General features: G+C 37.3%; 2 protein-coding genes and 1 long non-coding RNA gene across 3 annotated transcripts in view; all 3 read right to left on the bottom strand.

Annotated features, from left to right (window-relative positions):
* Positions 1-748: 748 nt before the first annotated feature.
* LOC144380285 (uncharacterized) lies at positions 749-10,300 on the bottom strand. The gene is made up of 2 exons (XR_013444323.1): positions 9,891-10,300; positions 749-1,214 (listed from the first exon to the last, which is right to left on the bottom strand). It is a non-coding gene; the product is annotated as an uncharacterized LOC144380285 (long non-coding RNA).
* Positions 1,222-9,442, bottom strand: LOC118553134 (uncharacterized). The gene is given in 4 exon segments (XM_078063492.1): positions 1,222-1,952; positions 1,954-2,469; positions 2,757-2,926; positions 9,382-9,442. Coding segments are annotated over 4 exon segments (1,362 nt in total). The 3' UTR covers positions 1,222-1,337.
* A 5,162-nt stretch (positions 10,301-15,462) lies between the features above and the next one.
* LOC118553132 (uncharacterized) overlaps positions 15,463-19,045 on the bottom strand; it is a 62,150-nt gene continuing 58,567 nt past the window's right edge. The window contains exon 5 of the mRNA XM_078063284.1: positions 15,463-17,512. Coding sequence (XP_077919410.1) covers positions 16,026-17,512 — 1,487 coding nt within the window. The 3' untranslated portion in view covers positions 15,463-16,025. The remainder of the gene's footprint in view (positions 17,513-19,045) is intronic.

The following is a 19,045-nucleotide window of genomic DNA, read 5'->3' as shown; positions in this document are numbered from 1 at the left end:
TAATAGTAGAGCCACAGAGATAAACACTAACTCTATTCCAATAAGGACAGTGTTATAATATTTAATAACTTGGAAAACTGTTCATGATACATTTTACCATAGAAAAGGTAATTTATGAAATGGAGTTTCTTTTAAACATTACTGAAAGGATTTGTGTTGATAATTTTGAGAGTGGGTATTCTAACAGTTGACAGAAATAAAGGTTTCTTTGTGCTTTTTGAAATAATCTGAAAAATTTACAATAAAATGTTAATATTAAAAGGAATTCTCTTCAAAAAGGCAGTATAGGGGCGCCTGGGTGGCTCAGTCAGTTAAGCATCTGCCTTCGGCTCAGGTCATGATCCCAGGGTCCTGGGATCGAGTCCCGCATCGGGCTCCCTGCTCAGTGGGGAGCCTGCTTCTCCCTCTCCCTCAGCCTGCAGCTCCCCCTGCTTGTGCTCTCTCTCTCTCAAATAAATAAATATAATATTTTAAAAAAAAGGCAGTACAGTTTTATTTGTATTAAGATACAAAAAAAGTAAAAATAACAAAGAAGGTACAGGTATAATTACAGATATATAAATATGTATATACATACATAAACATATACATATGAATATTTAAATTGTTGCCCTGAAACTTAACTTTATAAAAAAAAACTTACATAAATTAGAATATATCACCAAAATGGCAGGAAAAGCAACTGGAAAGGATAAGTAGTGATAGGTTCAAAATCCTGGCGAAAAAGAAGTCAATCCAGAACTGTAAGCACAATTAACAATTTTATTTTTTTATTTTTTTAAAAAAGATTTTATTTATTTATTTGACAGAAAGAGACACAGCGAGAGAGGGAACACAAGCAGGGGGAGTGGGAGAGGGAGAAGCAGGCTTCCCGCAGAGCAGGGAGCCCGATGCGGGGCTCGATCCCAGGGCCCTGGGATCATGACCTGAGCCGAAGGCAGACGCTTAACGCTTAACGACTGAGCCACCCAGGTGCCTCAAGCGCAATTAACAATTTTAATGACCAGTAAATATAAGTAAGGCAAAAATACCTAGAGTTAAATTAGGAAAAGTAAAATGAAATTCTAGGATTATTCCTTGATAAATCCTCTGATATTTAAGGTTGACATGCACCAAAGTTTTCGTTTTCTTCCTTCACAGTCATAAATTCCTGATATTCAGGAGTGAACTTCTGATGATCTTCTGATATTTACTATATTCTTAGGCAATTTAGGCTGTAAAAAGCAAATAAAAGGCTCTTCATACTAATTATAGGATCTAACCAGCATGAAGTCCTATCTCAAATTAGATGAAATTCAAAATTAAATGCCTTTCCCATAGATTATTTTCAGAGCGTCTTACCAGCATGATCTTTTCGATATTAAGATTTGAACTACGTAAAAAACCTTCCCACATTCTTTGCATTCGTAAAGTTTTTCACCATTTTGAATTCTCTGATGTTGAGAAAGGTCTGAGGAACACTGAAAGGCCTTTTTACACTCCTTACATTCAAAGCATTTCTCACCAGTATGAATCCTCTGATGCCGGGTAATGGCAGGGCTACTACAAAAGGTTTTCCCACATTCCTTACATTCATAGGGTTTCTTACCCATATGAATTCCCCAATGTTGACTAAGGCGTGAAGGGTGATAAAAGGCCTTTCCACATTCTTTATACACATGTGGTTTCTCACCAGTGTGAATTTTCTGATGTTCTGTAAGTATAGAACTATTACAAAAAGTCTTTCCACATTCTTTACACACATATGGTTTCTCACCTGTGTGAATTCTCTGATGTTCTGTAAGTTTGGAGCTGCTACAAAAGGCCTTTCCACAATCTTTACATATATAGGGTTTTTCACCAGTATGAACTCTCTGATGTCGGTTAAGGGCTGAGCAACTTCCAAATGCCTTAGCACAATTTTTACATTCATAGGGTTTCTCTCCAGTATGAATTCTATGATGTAAAAAAAAAATACAATGCACTCTTAAAGGCCTTGCCACATTCCTTACATTCATAGGGTTTTTCACCAGTATGCGTTCTCTGATGCTTTTTAAGATCTGAGGAATAATGAAAGACTTTGTCACATTCTTTACACATATAAGCTTTCTCACCAGTGTGAATTCTCTGATGTTCTGTAAGTATTGAACTGCTATGAAAGGCTTTTCCACTCTCCTTACACATATATGGTTTCTCACCAGTGTGAATTCTCTGATGCAGAGTAATGGCTGATTTACTACTATAGGCTTTTCCACATAACATACATTGATAAGGTTTCTCACTCGCATGAAGTCTCCGATGATAAGTAAGGTCTGAGGAATGATAAAAAAAAAAAAAAATCCCACCTTCCTTAACTAGACAGGGTTTCTCACACGTGTAAATTCCCTGATGTGATAGAAATACTGAGCCAGTACGAAAGGCTTTTCCACATTCTTTACCTTCATAGATTTTCTCCTCAGTATGAATACAGTATGTGCACAGTATAAGGCCCTATCACATTCCTTATGTTCAGTTTTCACCAGTGAACATGATCTGAGGCTGAGTATGTTTTGAACCTCTACTAATAACCTTCCCATATTCCTTATGGTTCCTGAACTTCTTGCCAGTATCAATTCTCTGATGTGTAGTTAGTTGTAAGTCATGTACAAAAGCTTTCTCACAGTTCTTGCATTCATAGTCTTTCTCTTCCATATATGATTTTTGATATGGAGATGTGTTATGACTGAATATGTATATATTTTCATAGTTGAAAATAACTTGATTAAAATTTTTCTCACGAGATCCTTGTTTTTTGTCAGTCTTTCTTTTACATTCCCAGTCATTCTGTAACAGGAACACTCAAGTCCATGTTTTTTAAGACTTCCCAATATAAACCACTGGGGTGATTCTATTTCATAAACTTCCTTCTTCAGAGATAATTCCTTGGTTTTACACCAAGATTCATGTTCTGAAAGAAAGCATAATAGAAAACATTCACTTTTTTCCCCCTGGAAGAAATGAAACTTTTATGGTGTAAATAGGGGAATTAAATTGAAATTAATGTATATGAGATGTAAATGATTTATACAGTGATCAAATATACTGGTGGAATTTGATAAATGCACAAAGCACATGAATTGATGGGAAGTCATACTGGATGATGAGGTGATTAGGAAATTTTAAATGGATAATTTCCAAATTTTGAAACAAATTAAAACTACAAGGAGGTAACATTTTTCAACCATCAGAATGGCAAAAATCTAAATGTTGACAACATATTCTTTCAGGAAGCTAAGGAGAAACAGGTTCTCTCATTCATTACTAGTTGGATGACAATATGGTATACCCACTGTGGAGGAGGCTTCAGCATTCCCTAACCAAATTATATATTTACTTACCCTTTTATAAACTAGCAATCTGAGTGACATGACTCAACTCTCAAGATATACTGACATAAATTTTAAAAGATTTACATACAATGCCATTCAGTGAAGCACAATTTATAATAACAATTACTGGAACCAACCCAAATGTCCATTCTCAGATAACTGGCTGAAAAACTATGGTGCATCTACTAAGTGGAATATATTTTCCAACTATAAAAAGGAATGAGGAAAACCCTTTTTTTAAAGATTTTATTCATTTATTTGAGAGAGAAAGAGAGCAGGAGTTAGCACAAGCAGGAGCGCAAGTTAGAGAGCACAAGCAGGGGGAGCAGCAGAGGGAGTGGGAGAAGCAGACTCCCCACTGAGCGGAAAGCCTGATGTGGGGCTCTATCCCAGGACCCTGAGATCATGACCCAAGCGGAAGGCAGCTGTTTAACCAACTGAGCCACCCAGGCACCCCTGAATGATGAAAATCCTTATACCTCCCTGAAGTTATCTCCTGGACATACTGTTAAGTGAGAAAAGGAAAGTGGACTAAATTGTATATAGCATGCTGCCATGAAAATAAGAAAGGGAGGTTAAGAAGATATATACAATTGCTTTTATTTAGAAAAAAAATGGAAGGGTAAACTCATTGGAGAGAGAGATGGAGAACAATGTACAATAGACTGGGATAAAAGCTAGACTTCCCTGAATATACACTATTTTATGGATTTGCCATTGGAATCTTGGAAATATTCCATATAATTATAAAACAAAATCAAAAGAAACCTCAAACTACCAAAAACAAATTAAACATGATTTTAGTTTTATAATCAATTTGGTACACTCCAAGTAGAACTATTGGTGATCATTTCAAAATTCAGAAATCTACCTGTATAGCACCAGTGGATCATAACCCATAGTTCCAACAAAGAAGCAAGGATGTGAGAACTTGCATGACTAGATACCAAGCTGTTTACCACAGTCAATTTTATTTTATTTTATTTATTTTTTTTTTTTTAAAGATTTTATTTATTTATTTGAGACAGAGAGAATGAGAGAGAGAGCACATGAGAGGGGTGAGGGTCATAGGGAGAAGCAGGCTCCCTGCCGAGCAGGGAGCCCGATGCGGGACTCGATCCAGGGACTCCAGGATCATGACCTGAGCCGAAGGCAGTCGCTTAACCAACTGAGCCACCCAGGCGCCCTACCACAGTCAATTTTATTTCAAACCCCATAGTGAAGAAAAAACAGTAACTGTAATTGAGCACAGAAGGGGCCTAGAAGGTACTTGCAATGTTCTATTTCTTAAACTAACAGAGTAACAAGATGGGTCTTCACTGTATTATTACTCAGACTGTGCAATTTGGTTTCAAAATTTTTATACGCACAAAAATGTTATGGGTTGAATTGTGTCCATATGTTGATGTCCTTACCACCACCACTACCATGCCCCTACTTCAGAAGGTGACCTTATGTGGAAATTAGTTAAATTAAGATGAGATCATACTGGAGTAGGATGAGCCCCTAATATAATATGACTAGTGTTCTTGTAAAGTGAATCTGGAAACACACACATGCAGAGAACATGTGAAGATGAAGACAAAGATCAGCGTGATGCAGGAAAAGACAAAGAATGCCAAAGATTGCCAGCAAGTCAATGGAAGCCAGGAGAGAAGCATAGAAAAGATTCTCTTTCACAACTCTGGCAAACAAATACAACATATTTCCCAAAAATATTTGAAAAGGGTTTTTAAAAGGAAAAAGACTTTTGAACATCTTTTTGTACCAAAAAGTAAGTGAGCACTTAAAAAATTATGTCAGCATGTTGGAAAGACCTAGAGCTACCTGGAAGGGGCTCTGACTTGCCAAACCTGGGATGGTTTAGGCACTAAAATAATTAATTAATTGTAAAGCTTTGCAAAGAATACAAATCCATGAGGCCTCATCTTTTGATGAGGAATACAATATTACCATGGTGCCTCCACACAGATGACCGATTAGTTGCAGAAAAAATAAAAACTATAAAATAGAGAAAGTGGACAATATTTGGGACAGGTAATCAAAATTAACATAATCAATGAGGGGCAGAAGCAAATCATATACTTTCAGATATGATGTCCTGAGGAGGACAAAATATCACATATTTGGTATCCTGGCAGGAGAAGAATAACTTGAACTTAATCATGAGATAATACAGAAAAGCTAAATGAAGAGCATTCTATTAAAAAAAGAAAGTGGAGGGGCGCCTGGGTGGCTCAGTCGTTAAATGTCTGCCTTCGGCTCAGGTCATGATCCCAGGGTCCTGGGATCAAGCCCCGCATCGGGCTCCCTGCTCTGCGGGAAGCCTGCTTCTCCCTCTCCCACTCCCCCTGCTTGTGTTCCCTCTCTCACTGTGTCTCTCTCTGTCAAATAAATAAAATCTTAAAAAAAAAAAAAGTGGACTTTATTCTTCAAAAAATGATCATGTAATTATAAACAATGAAAGTCTAATAAACTTCTGCAACTTAAAAGTAAAGAGACAGTAAAATGCAAAGCCAAAACAGACTGAATCCTGTACTAAATGGGGAAAGAAAATGCCCTAAAGACATTATTGGGACAGCTGACACAACTGGAATATGAATGGTCAATTAAATAAAAATATTTTACCAATGTTACATTTCTTAAATGTTACTAGTGATGTTTTAATAATGTAAGAGAATATTCTTGTTCTTTGGAAGTACACAAAGAAGTATTAAGGACTAAAAGGCCATGATGTTTACAATCTATTATTAAATGGTTCAGGAAAAAAATGATATGTATGAGTGTATGTGGGTGTGGAGCAAGAAAGAGACAGGGATAGGGGAGGGGGAGAGAAAGAATGATAAAGTAAATGTGTTAAAATATTAAAATTGGAAAACTGCTGAGTCTAGATAAAGGATATAAAGGAGTTCTCTGATTCTTGCAACTTTTCATTGAAATTATTTTCTACAACTATGTATATACATATATATGTGTATGTATATGTATATACACATGAAGAAACACTCCTACACTCATTTAATGAAGCTAATAAAGTCTTTAAACAAAATGAACCAAAAATTGTATGAGGAAAGAAAATTATAGGCCAATCTAAGTTACCAAATAGATATGCAAAAGCTGAATAAAATGTTAACAAACTCTATCCTACAATGTCATATAAAATAAACCAATATGACCGTGTTAATTTTATTCTAGGAACACAAGGTTGCCATTATAAAATTTACTATATACTAAACCAATTAAAGAGAAAAAAAGATTATTTCTAAAGATACAGAAAATAATTTGACAAAATTGAACATCTAATCATAAAAATCAACTCTCAACAAGCTATGAATAGTTTCAAAGACGAAAGGTCATTATTTAGGGAAGATGGAGCTTCAGCCTCAGCCCCGGTAGAGCTGCACATTTTCAACTCTACAGAGCTCAAGCTTTCTCTTTGGCAACAGGGAAATGGAATATACAGGATATTCCAAAGGAGCTGAGAAATTCACAAGGGGAGGAGCAAATATTCCAGAGGGAAGACTCAATTTTTAGAGACAGGTATGCTTAGCAACTGAGATCAGGTTGTTACAGTTTTCCAAAATCACATTTCTGTACAAATCCCTCTGATCAGAATCCAGGCATCCCCACTCCTCCTGAGAAAAGTCTATAGACACATCCTTGATCACCCCAGTCCCCGAAAAAATAAATCTGTGTATTAAGGTTATAATAAAAACAAAAGCTTTTAAATGGGAGGAGAAAAGAAAAAGGTGAAAATACAGGTGATAAAGAGAGTGTTTATAGGAAAGGACAGATAGAACAAACAAGCTGGGTCTGGAGGTCTGGATGTCAGTATGATTTAATTTATGTTCTCAAACATTCCAGTTCCTGAAGATAGATCAAACCGCCCAATCACAGTAGGGACATTTCCAGTATCCAAGCAGGTTTGGGATGTACAAAGGCCAGCTAAGTAGAGTTTCTCTATTATGTGAAATAGTATAAGCCATCATCTAGTCTAATAACGTCTGGTATATAATTGTCAGTAATAGGTAATTCCCTCCGCCTACTGTTGACCCACCTCTACAAAATATCTTAGAATAAAATTTGAGAATAAAAGAAATTAAGAGAATATCCTTTAAAAAATTAAGAGAAAAAAAGAGGTTATATATAAAGTATCAGAAATGTAATGTACTTCTAAATATCACTGTTAGAATGAAGAAAATGGTATAAAGACATGTTTAGAGGAGAGTTTCCCAGCCTTAGCAATGTTGACATTTGGGGCTGCATAATTCTTTGTCATGGGGGATGCTGTCGAGTGCACTGTTTGTTGGATGTTTAGCAACAATTCTGACCTCCACTAGATGCTGGTAGCACTCTCCTCCCAACTTTGACAACCAAAAGTATCTGTAGATGTTGCCAAATATCCCTGGAGGGGTGAGGGTAGGAGCAAAATTGTTCCTGGTTGAGAACCAGTTTAGAGTCCAGACAAGCAAAGGTTCAAAAGATTCCCCTCCTGCTTCTATGCATCTTTGCTTGGAAGTAACTGATTGTGCTCCATAAAATCTATAGAATAAACCATCAAGAGGTATATTAGGCATCCGGATGATGGGAAATAAGAGTCACAGGAGAAAGAGAACAAAAGAGTCAGTGTTACTGTGAAAGAAAAGTCCCAGGATGACAGCTGTGTAGCAAGTCTGCAGCATAACCAATGGAGACAGGAGCAGTAACACAAAGGAAACCAGAAGAAAGTACTGAAGAACTAAATGACTGATGATTGTGACAGCATGGAAAATATTATTGATAGTCATGTGACAGTGATGTTTACACATTTTGATGGGTTAGCAACACAAATGTGGAAAACTGAGCAAATAACTTTAAAAGATAACTAGCTCCAGGGGCGCCTGGGTGGCTCAGTCATTAAGTGTCTGCCTTCGGCTCAGGTCATGATCCCAGGGTCCTGGGATCGAGCCCCGCATCGGGCTCCCTGCTCTGCGGGAAGCCTGCTTCTCCCTCTCCCACTCCCCCTGCTTGTGTTCCCTCTCTCGTTGTGTCTCTCTCTGTCAGATAAATAAATAAAATCTTAAAAAAACAAAAAGATAACTAGCTCCAGGTCTAGAAATAATATGTCTGCTTAGTATACTACTTGGCTCAGCTCTAATACTTACATAGTAATAACTACATATATATACTATAGAGTTAAGTAAAAATCATGTTATAACCCTGGTGGGGAAAAGCTAATTTACCACTCCAACACACACGCAAGCCAAGGAATAATGACTACACTTGATTCCTCCACAAATAGTAAAATGAGAATAATTGGAAATACCAATATAAATATTGAAGGCAGTTAGTTGACTTAATCTTTCTTCTCATTTTGGTATTTGGCACTAATAAGACCTTTAAGGTCTGGCGGTCCGGGCTCTAACAATAAGGTTCTCAAACTACTTAGGCTCTGGTAGAATTCAACCTGTAACCAGGCATCACTAAACTATAATAAATGTTCCTGGTTCCTGAGTTGCCAAAAATCTGATGAAAATTGATGAAGATTCACAAAGCGGCTGAGGTCAAATGAAGACTGAACAACACCAACTTTCATTTTGTCTTACAGTCTGTGATGATCATGATTTTCCAGATATGAGCTCCCACTCAAGTGCTCAACTTGACCTCATCACATCATAGTCCAGGTAAAACAGATTCATTTAGCAAATAATATCCTCATTTTCCTCCCTGTGCACTTCTGCTCAATCAACATTCCTGACCCCACGTGGAAAAAGATAACGATTTATAGAAAAAAAGTCGTGAACACTTGTTGCCATTCGGAAGGGGCCCCTAGGCAACACAGCTGAGTAGACGGGATGGAAGGAAATGGTCAGGAAGTCCTGAAAGAGATGTTCCTACCCAATAAAGGGCAGGATAAGGAAGGCAAATGCTCATTGTGTTTCAGGAAGCATCACCTCGGGTCATGGCTTTCAGTCTTGCCCGAAGCGCAGTCGTCCTCAGGGCTCCCCTTCTGGAAAAGGGCAGAGTCCTGACGCTGCAGAGCTAGCAGACCAACGCTGGCCGCGGTTCCCAGAACAACCCGGTTCAAAGGGCAGTCCTTTACCCTGCTTCCCCATTGTCAACTCTCTCCGCTTCACACAGATACACTGACAGGGATGGGAGAGAGAATGGACTAATTCCGCCCGAGACCAAGGCTCCGGCTGCAGCAGAATGGCCTCTGGGAAGCTGGCAGTGTCTGGAGAAGCGGGCGCGAATGCCCCCTACCCCGCACCACCTTGCTCTGAGCATTCCTCTGTCCCTCCAGGAGCAGGACTCCGGAGACTAGACTTCCAGCAGAAAAGCCCGCCTCAGACAAGACCCTGAGCCAGAGACGTGCCCCAATTCAGGTCCCATATCAAAGACCCGAGGGCGCCTCTGTCCTCAAGAAGGCGGTGGCTCCCGGAAGCACAGCTGGTCAATCCCGGTCGCCCCCACACGTCAATCAACCTCCAGATGTTAAAGGTGCAGCTCGCTGATAACTGAGCCCAACTTGCTAACTCCGCGGCGAAAAATGCACAAGCTTACCGGATATAAGGCCCTCAATCGCAAGGTTATGCTTATGCCCATTCGGACCAGTGAGCCTTTCAGCCCCAAGAAGTCCGGCGCCCCGGTGCGAAGAAGGGATTGGAGCTCAGCAGACCCCACAAGCAATGGTATCAACAAGGCCAAAGACAAAACTGATTCCACTTCACCAAATTGCATCTGCGCCTGCGCGACTTGGAGGCGTTCGCGAGGCCTGAACTACAATCTCCAGAATCCTTTGAGCGCACTGTACCCGTGACAGCACCACGGCGGCTCTTGCTGCCTGTGCCTAGGGCCAACTGCCCTCCGTGGTGAACCAGCGCTGTGGGATGGGTCGGCGTTCTCCAGAGTACTGTTGCTAATCAGAAGTTAATGTTATTTAGTGACCACTGCCTGAGTGGCAGAAGGCTGCCAATGCCCTTGGCTCACTCGATCCCATCTGGGGAATCATTACTCTGTTCTATAGACTTTGAAAACCAGAGTCAAAAAAGTTGAGTGACAACCAGAGACTAGAAACGGATTACGACCCAAGACTGATTTTTTTAATGATTTAAAATTTTTGTCCATGGTTGATTAATTTTTGCATAAGCTAAATAAAAGATAAATTATATAAGTCTTGTTGAACTTCAGGCTAAATATTTTTAAATTTTTATTTTTATTTATTTGACACAGAGACAGAGATGGTGAGAGAGAGCATAAGCAGGGGGAGCGGCAGGCGGGCGGAGGGAGAGGGAGAAGCAGGCTCTCTGCTGAGCAAGGAGCCCGACGCGGGGCTCCATCCCAGGACCCTGGGATCATGGCCTGAGCCGAAGGCAGCCGCTTAACCGACTGAGCCACCCAGGGGCCCCTAGGCTAAATATTTTGACAAGAATACTCCATGGGTGATATTGTGTCCTTCTTAATGTATCATATCAGAGGCCACTTGATGTCACTTTTTCCCATTCCTGATGTTAATTTATTTCCTTAAGGCTGTAGTCAACAGTCCTATTTAAAGCTGTATCTTCTCTTTTTGTTTTTGAGTAAACTATGGAGTGGCGCTTTCAGACTGTTTGAATAAATATGGATACAAATTTGTCCTATCTTTGCCATGTGGCTACTAAAAACATTTGTTGAAAAACCTATATGTAACATATACATATAATACATCCAACTCCTCAAGATTCAAAGGGTATTAAATGATCCAAAATGCCTTCATTATCATATACTATCTTTCCTATGTGTTTGGATCTATAGCTGGACTTTTAAGTAGTTCTAGTGTTCTATTATATTTTTGCTAGAGCTATACTCCTAATTATTATAGAGTTATAGTATGTCTTAATATCTGATGGTTCCAATTATCCAATTCTTCTCCTCTTGCAGAATTGTACTGGTTATTCTGATTTCTTTATTTTTCCATATAGACTTTAGAATTAGCTCATATGTCTAAAAAAATTCCTGGGTATTTTTAATTGAGATTGCATCACATTTATAACCTAAGGAATTATGATTTTTTAACGATGTCAGTACTGCAATCCCAAATGTTATATCCTTTTATTTTTTCATTTCCTGATTGCTTTGGAAAATTTTTATTTATTTTTCCATAATGATTATGGACATTTCTATTTAATTTTATTTCTTGATAGCTCTTTTTTTTTCTTTGTGACTACCATAAAAGCAGTTTTTTTTTTTTCTATTGGATCTTCTATTTTTTAAGAATATTTGTACGTGAGGGCACCTAGGTGGCTCAGTCGGTTAAGCGTCTGCCTTCCGCTCAGGTCATGATCCCAGAGTTCACATCCACTCGGTGGGGAGTCTGATTCTTCCTCTGCCCTCCATCCCCTCCCTCATGCTCTCTCTCTCGCAAAAATAAAATATTTTTAAAATTAAAAAAAAGAATATTTGTACATGGGTTTGTTGACTTCTCTATGTTAATTTTCTACCAAGGCAACTTCAGATTGGTCTCTCATCATAGTTTAATGTGCAAAAGGGTGATAAAATACAACTTTTTTTCTCCTGGATCTAGATGAAGCCACAAAATAACTGGTGCCAACTCTGTCTGTGGATATCACTGCAGGGTATGCAACAGAGCCAATGAACACCAAGTTTTCTCCTATAATTCAATAACTGAAAGGTCATTTATGTCATAGGACTGTGCAGTATAATTTCTTGCAGTGACAGAAATGTTCTATAATATGCTGCCCAATACAATGGCCACTGGCTGCATGCAGCTGTTGAGCACTTGAAATGTGCCTATGAGACAGAGAAAATGAATTTTAAATTTTATTACTTTAAATCTAAATTTAAATAACTACATGTGTCTACTGGTTAATGTATTGGACACTGAAGAGTAAAGATGTCAAAGATGATGAAAAGTGGGACTGTCTTTGAGATAAGAATTACTTAAAAGTGTTAGGCAGTTGGTTAGGCATGAGCAAGGAGGGATAAAGCAGATGCTGGGCACACCCTCGGAGCCACCCCCAAGAGTTAACAGCCACACCTTCAGAGCCACCACCAAGGGCTAACAAAACAGGAAAGGCCTAGCCACAGAGCTGGCTCAAAAGCCACAAGGGGACGTCCAAGAACTGAGCATGAGCACAAAAGGTGCAACTTTCCGTTAAGTAACTTTAAGTTCACAGCAAAAGCTCACTAGAAACTCATACATTTGTAAATAAATACAATTATAAATAAATACAATTATGACAGACTGCATCATGGGTAGGCACATGCACAGAAGCCAAAAGGTTCTATAACCACCAGCTGTCAATCAAAGCCAAATTTACCTATGCAGAAAACAGGCTTAAAAGGATGCAGCTAGAGCTTCTCGGGGCCATTGCCACTCTTGCTCCGGCACTAGCCCGCTTTCTCTCTTGAGTGTACTACACTTATCTACTCAATAACTCTATCTCCCCATTCTGGTCTCAGGTTTCCCAATTCTTTGGTGCATCTGGGACAAGAACCAAGGGACCCAGTCACAAAAATTGTTGTTTTGTGTGGTGTATTCCCACTTTCACGAAGGAAAAGATGGTTGCTTTCCCCTTGCCTCAAAAACAAGCAATGAGGCCACTGAAGTAGTATCTTATCTCCGTACTTCAACTCTAACACCTCCATACGCTGCTTCTAATGAATAAAATGTTGCAAAAATGATGGTATGATGGTATATCATTTCCATAATTATGTTAAGTTATATGGCAAAGGTGAAGGATTTTGGCAGATAAAATCAAGGTCCCTAAACAGTTTAAGTGGGTCAAAAGGGAGATTATCCTGAATGGGCAGATTCTGAGAGATGTGCCTTTTAAAAGATCTATAGGTCAGAGACAGAAGTAAAAATATCTTCTGCCGCCCTTGAAGAAACAAGCCAACATTACTACCGCTTCAAGGAAATTAATTTTGCCAACAAACATGTAAATTTGGAGGATGACCCTGGGCCTTCGGTGAGACACCATCCCCAACTGACACCTCAATTGCCACCTTGTAAGACCCTGAGCAAAGGACCCAGCCAAGCCAGGCCCTCACATGTACCCATGAAAACTTTGAGATAATAATTGTGTATTGCTTTAAGCTGCCAAAATTGTGGCAATTTGTTATGCAGCAATAGAAAAGTGATAAGCCCTATTAGTGGCCATAGTTCCCAGTAGAAGCTGTTGATTCTAGTTCGCAGTTGTTCCAAACTTCTCAGATCCACCTGTATCATACCTCTCTGCAGAGACACCAGCACCAGCCAAGCTAAACCCCGCTCTAGAGGCCGTCTGAGTCCCAGATACATGGAAGCTTCCTCTACATCCCCGTAGCACCAGTGCCAGATTTCAAGTATTAATTATTGTAATACATGTCTGGATTTATTTTTTTATTTTTATTTTTTTACATGTCTGGATTTAGAGTTATAAGTTCTGTGAGTAATTCTGCCCACCTCCCACAGGTTTTGCTGCGTAGGATACTCAGCAACCTTTATGTTCAAAAAAATTGCAGTTTGTTCATATTTCATCCTTAGCCAAATGTTGGCTTAAACATGCATTGGATCAAGAGTCAGATGTTCCTACAATCCAATATTATTTTTTAATCAGTCAGATAATGTGGGCAATAATATTCTCAATAATGTTACATGCTGACATAAATTTTAGGATTCAACATATAAGGTTAGATACGAATAAAGGCATTATTCATTATATTCTTATGATTTTTTTCTTCAGGATGGATCATCTCATGACCAAGAAGGAATGAATGATGATGACTTTGCTATATTCACTAGAGGCTTAACATTCTTCTCCAATATTAAATTTCTGATATTAAATAAAATATACACCATAGTTAAGAGCCGTTCCATAAATAATAAAATAGCCAAAGGAAAAAAATAATTTTGATAATGGATTATATTTACTGAGCATGTTAAAGTCTTAATTATAAGCATTTGTGTAAATTAACTCATTTGATCCTTACCAAACCCACATATACTAGTGAATATAGCCATGCCCATTTCACATAAACTATAATAACATATAGGAATGTGTTTTTAATATAAATATGTTGAAATGGAAATGAATTATTTTTAAAAAAATTAAATGTCCCTACATTATATTTGGGCAAAATCATTAGGAAAAACTCCACAAGGATAAGTAACATGGAGGGAAGGAGAGAAAAATGGCATAGTACAGTATGGTCAAAAAGGAAGCCAGTTTAATCTGTCATGTTTAAAATATGTACATATCAAAAGGTATGCAGAGATTTCAAAAACAATGAAGAGAAGACAACCAAGTACAGTGTGCCAAGTAGGATGCTACTAAACATGGCATTCCTTATAAACAAAAAAAGTGGAGTCAGTCACATTATTTGACCATAGATGTTTGGTAAAAATAATGGTACAGTCATATATATTAACATTATTAATGCACTTAATCACATGGAATGTCCTATATGACATATCTTGTCATTAAGAAGACAATTTAGGAGACAATTTGAATAATATGATTACATTTGCTTTAAAAAATTATAAAAGGATTTGTTCCAACAATTTGACCATAGTTATAGCCCCTTTGGGGGATAAAAGCTAACTTTATTGGCTTCTTTGTAGAATTTAAAAATTTAGAGAAAATTATTACAATAAAATATCACATTTATGAAATAAAAATATTAATTTATATATACAAATAATCACTTTATCAATATTAAAATATATATCTTAAAGTAATGATATTTTATTTTTAAAAGATTTTATTTTTAAGTAACATCTTCACCCAACATGGGGCCTCAAACTCACAACCCCGAGATCAAGAGTTGCATGCTCCTCTGACTGAGCCAGTCAGGCACCCCTTAAAGTAATGATATTTTAAATAAAATAGTACAGGGGCGCCTGGGTGGCTCAGTCATTAAGCATCTGCCTTCGGCTCAGGTCATGATCTCAGGGTCCTGGGATCAAGCCCCGCATCGGGCTCCCTGCTCCGCGGGAAGCCTGCTTCTCCCTCTCGCGCTCCCCCTGCTTGTGTTCCCTCTCTCACTGTCTCTTGCTCTGTCAAATAAGTAAATAAAATCTTTAAAAATAAATAAATAAATAAATAAATAAAATGGTACAGATGCAAAGATATGCAGGTATAAATTTATTATAAAAAGATCAAGTAAAGAGTTTCCAAATTGGATGTTGGGGTATAAAAAGACTCATTATATCCAAGCTTATAACATTAAAAATATAAAATGTCACAAAACTGTGCATAAATAGCTTCAGAAAATAGTTACTGAATAAGTTGTGCTGTAATAAGAGTTTTGGTGAGAACAAAATAAATTCAAAAATTTAATGTACAACATAATAATATAGTATTTTAGTTATGCATAAACCAAACTACTTACAGCTATATAAAAAATAAAGTGGATTTAAAATATTTTAAAATATGAAAAATGCAACAAAAAAGATTTTTCACTTTTCTCCACTCATGATTAGAAAGTTTTTAAAATTTAGAAAGGAATGAGCTATTGATAGAGGCCTTCCAATATTCATTTTATTCTTATGGTAGTTAAACTGTGAAACACATAAGGCATTCTCATATTAATTATATTTCTATATTTTCTTACCAATAAATTTTAGGATTTCTCCTATTACATTTCTAAGATTTCTCTTTCATGTCATGTTACCTGAAAGACATGCTTAAAGGTCTTACAAAGCTTCCTTTCATACTATTTCTTACCATTATGAACTTTTTGATGGCGATTAAGATTTGAGCCTCTTGCAAAAGCCTTCCCACATTCCTTACACTCATAGGGTTTCTCACCAGTATGAATTCTTTGATGCAGAATAAGGTCTGAAGAACGAAGAAAGGCTTTTCCACATTTGTTACAAGTATATGGTTTATTACCAGTATGAATTCGCTGATGCCGGGTCAGGTATGTTGCACAAGTAAAAACTCTTCCACATTCATTACATTCCCAGGCTTTCTCACCAGTGTGAATTTTCTGATGTTGTATAAGTATTGAATCTCTACTCAATATCTTTCCACATTCCTTACATTCATACAATTTCTCATCAGCATGAATTAACTTGTGTCGAGAAAGTTCTGATGAACGACGAAAGGCCCTTCCACATTCCTTACACTCATAGGGTTTCTCACCAGTATGAATTCTGTGATGTTGAGTAAGGTCTGAAGACTGACGAAAGGCCTTCCCACATTCCTTACATAAATAGGGTTTCTCACCTGAGTGAATTCTCTGATGTGCTGTAAGTATTGAGCCAGTACTAAAGGCTCTTCCACATTCCTTACATTTGTAGGGTTTCTCACCAGTATGAATCCTCTGATGCCGAATAAAGGCCGAAACATTACTAAATGCTCTAACACAATACTTACATTTATAAGGTTTCTCACCAGTATGAATTCTTTGGTGTTGAATAAGGTATGAGGAATGACGAAAGGCTTTTCCACATTCTTTACATTCATTGGGTTTCTCACCTGTGTGAATCCTCTGATGTACTCTAAATATTGAGCTAGTACTAAAAGCCTTTCCACATTCATTACACTCATAAGGTTTTTCACCAGTATGAATCCTCTGATGACGAATAAGGGCTGTACCATTACTAAATTCTCTAACACACTCCTTACATTTAAAGTGTTTCTCACTTGTATGAATGCTATGATGTAGAAAAAACTGTGAGGCATTAGTAAAGGCCTTCCCACTTTTCCTAAATTCATTAGATTTCTCCCTAGTAAAAATGATCTGATGTTGCATAAAGTCTGAGTCACTATTCAAAGACCTCCTACATTCCTCACATTCGTAGGGTCTCATACCAGTATGCACTGAATGATATGAACTAAGTTTTGAAGTTCTACTAAGGGCGTTCCCATATTCCTTATAGTCATAGAATTTCTTGCCATTATGACCTTCTTGACGTGTAGTAAGTTTTGAGTCCTGTCCATAGGCATTTTTATGTTTTTGGCATTCATAAGATTTCTCTTTGGTATTAAATGTTTGATGTAGAGGGAGAGATGTCTGCTGAATGAAAGGGGACATGTCTTCAGAGGTACATGAGATTTGGCTAAAATGTCTTTCCTGAGATCCCTGTTTAAGTCCATGCTTTGTAAATCCTTCCATTATAACCCACTGGGATGAATCTATTTTATAGTTACCCTTTTTCAGAGATAATTTCTTGTTCTCACACCTAGATTTATATTCTGAAAGAAAACACAAATAAAAACATTCACTTTTTTGGGAGGGAGAAGACACAAAACTTAGAAAAGGCAGAATTACATTGACATCAATGTTTATAATGTAAATAGGATTTACAGTTCTTATATGGTGGTGCAATTTGAGAGATAAAGTATAGAAATTGAAAAGAGACATAGAAAGACATGGGGGAAGGGGATCAGAAAAAGATGAAGTCAATGATTCTTAAATTTTGGAATAAATTCAAAGTATACTTTGGCAAAAACCCAAAAATCTGGTAACCTAATCTGTTAGAAGGCTATAGGCAAGTAACCTCTTTCACATATTCAGTGTAGCAAATAAAAATGGTACAACTACCATACGGGGCTATTTGCCAGTTTCTAGCAAAATTATATAAGTATTTATCCCTTGAGCAAGCAATTCCAATTCTAGGAACCCAAACTATACTTTCTGGAAAGAATCTGAAGAGATTTATGCAGAAGGTTATCCACTACAGAACTATTTGTGTAAGAGCAAATGACTATAACAAACCCAAATAGCCACCAACTTAATACTACTTGAACTCAGTATCATAAATGCACACAATAGAGTTCTAAGTAACTGTATAAAGAAATGAGAAGTATCTATATATTCCTATTGAATGATCTTCATGACTTTTTAAAGTAGAAGAACAAGGTAGGAGTAAACTGTATGTATATGCTGCCACCATTTATAAAAGAAAGGGGATATATGAAGATATATACATAAGGGCTCACATTAAACAAAACAAAGAAAGGATAAATCATGAAGTTTATGAAAGATATACTATGTTGGAGGAAATTAAAACAATGGGGATGAGGTAAATTCAAATATGCCACAAAAATGTAGGGGAAATTGATATTAGGTGAGGAATATAGGAACTCTCTATACTATTTTTGCAACTTTTTTGGTAAATATAAAATTATTCCAAAACTAAAAAAATTTTTTAAAAAGAAGAAAAAGTCATGCCCATAAAAATCATGAAAAAAGATGAAAACACATAGTAGTGCTATTTCTATTGAACACTTCCTGAACAGTGCAGCCACAGCGATAAGACTAAAAGGAGTATCAAAATTGCAAGCATAGAAAAGCAAGAAACAAAACTGAAAATATTTACAAATTTTGTGACTGTCTGCTTGGAAACTTTACTATTAACAATTCCAATAATTAATGAGTTATGGCAAAAATCAACATATAACACCAAGAAAGATAAGTCAATTTTATGCATCTTTTTTATTTTTGCCAACATATCTATATGGAATGATTTCCACAACAACTTGTTAATAATTATTAAAAGAAAACCAGAACGGGGTGCCTGGGTGGCTCAGTTGAGCATCCGACTCGATTTCGGCTTAGGTCACAATCTCAGGGTCATGAAAGGTAGCCCAGCGTCAGGCTCCACATTGAGTGGAGCCTGCTTAAGATTTTCTCTCTCCCTCTGCCCCTCCCCCCACTTGCATGTGTACGCGCGCATGTGCTCTCTCTCTCTCAATCAAAAAAGAAAAAAAAACAGGACAGTAAAA

This window comes from Halichoerus grypus, chromosome 15 (genome assembly GCF_964656455.1).
Source record: "Halichoerus grypus chromosome 15, mHalGry1.hap1.1, whole genome shotgun sequence".
Taxonomy (NCBI): Eukaryota; Metazoa; Chordata; class Mammalia; order Carnivora; family Phocidae; genus Halichoerus; species Halichoerus grypus.
This window is presented reverse-complemented; position numbering and strand designations above follow the sequence as displayed.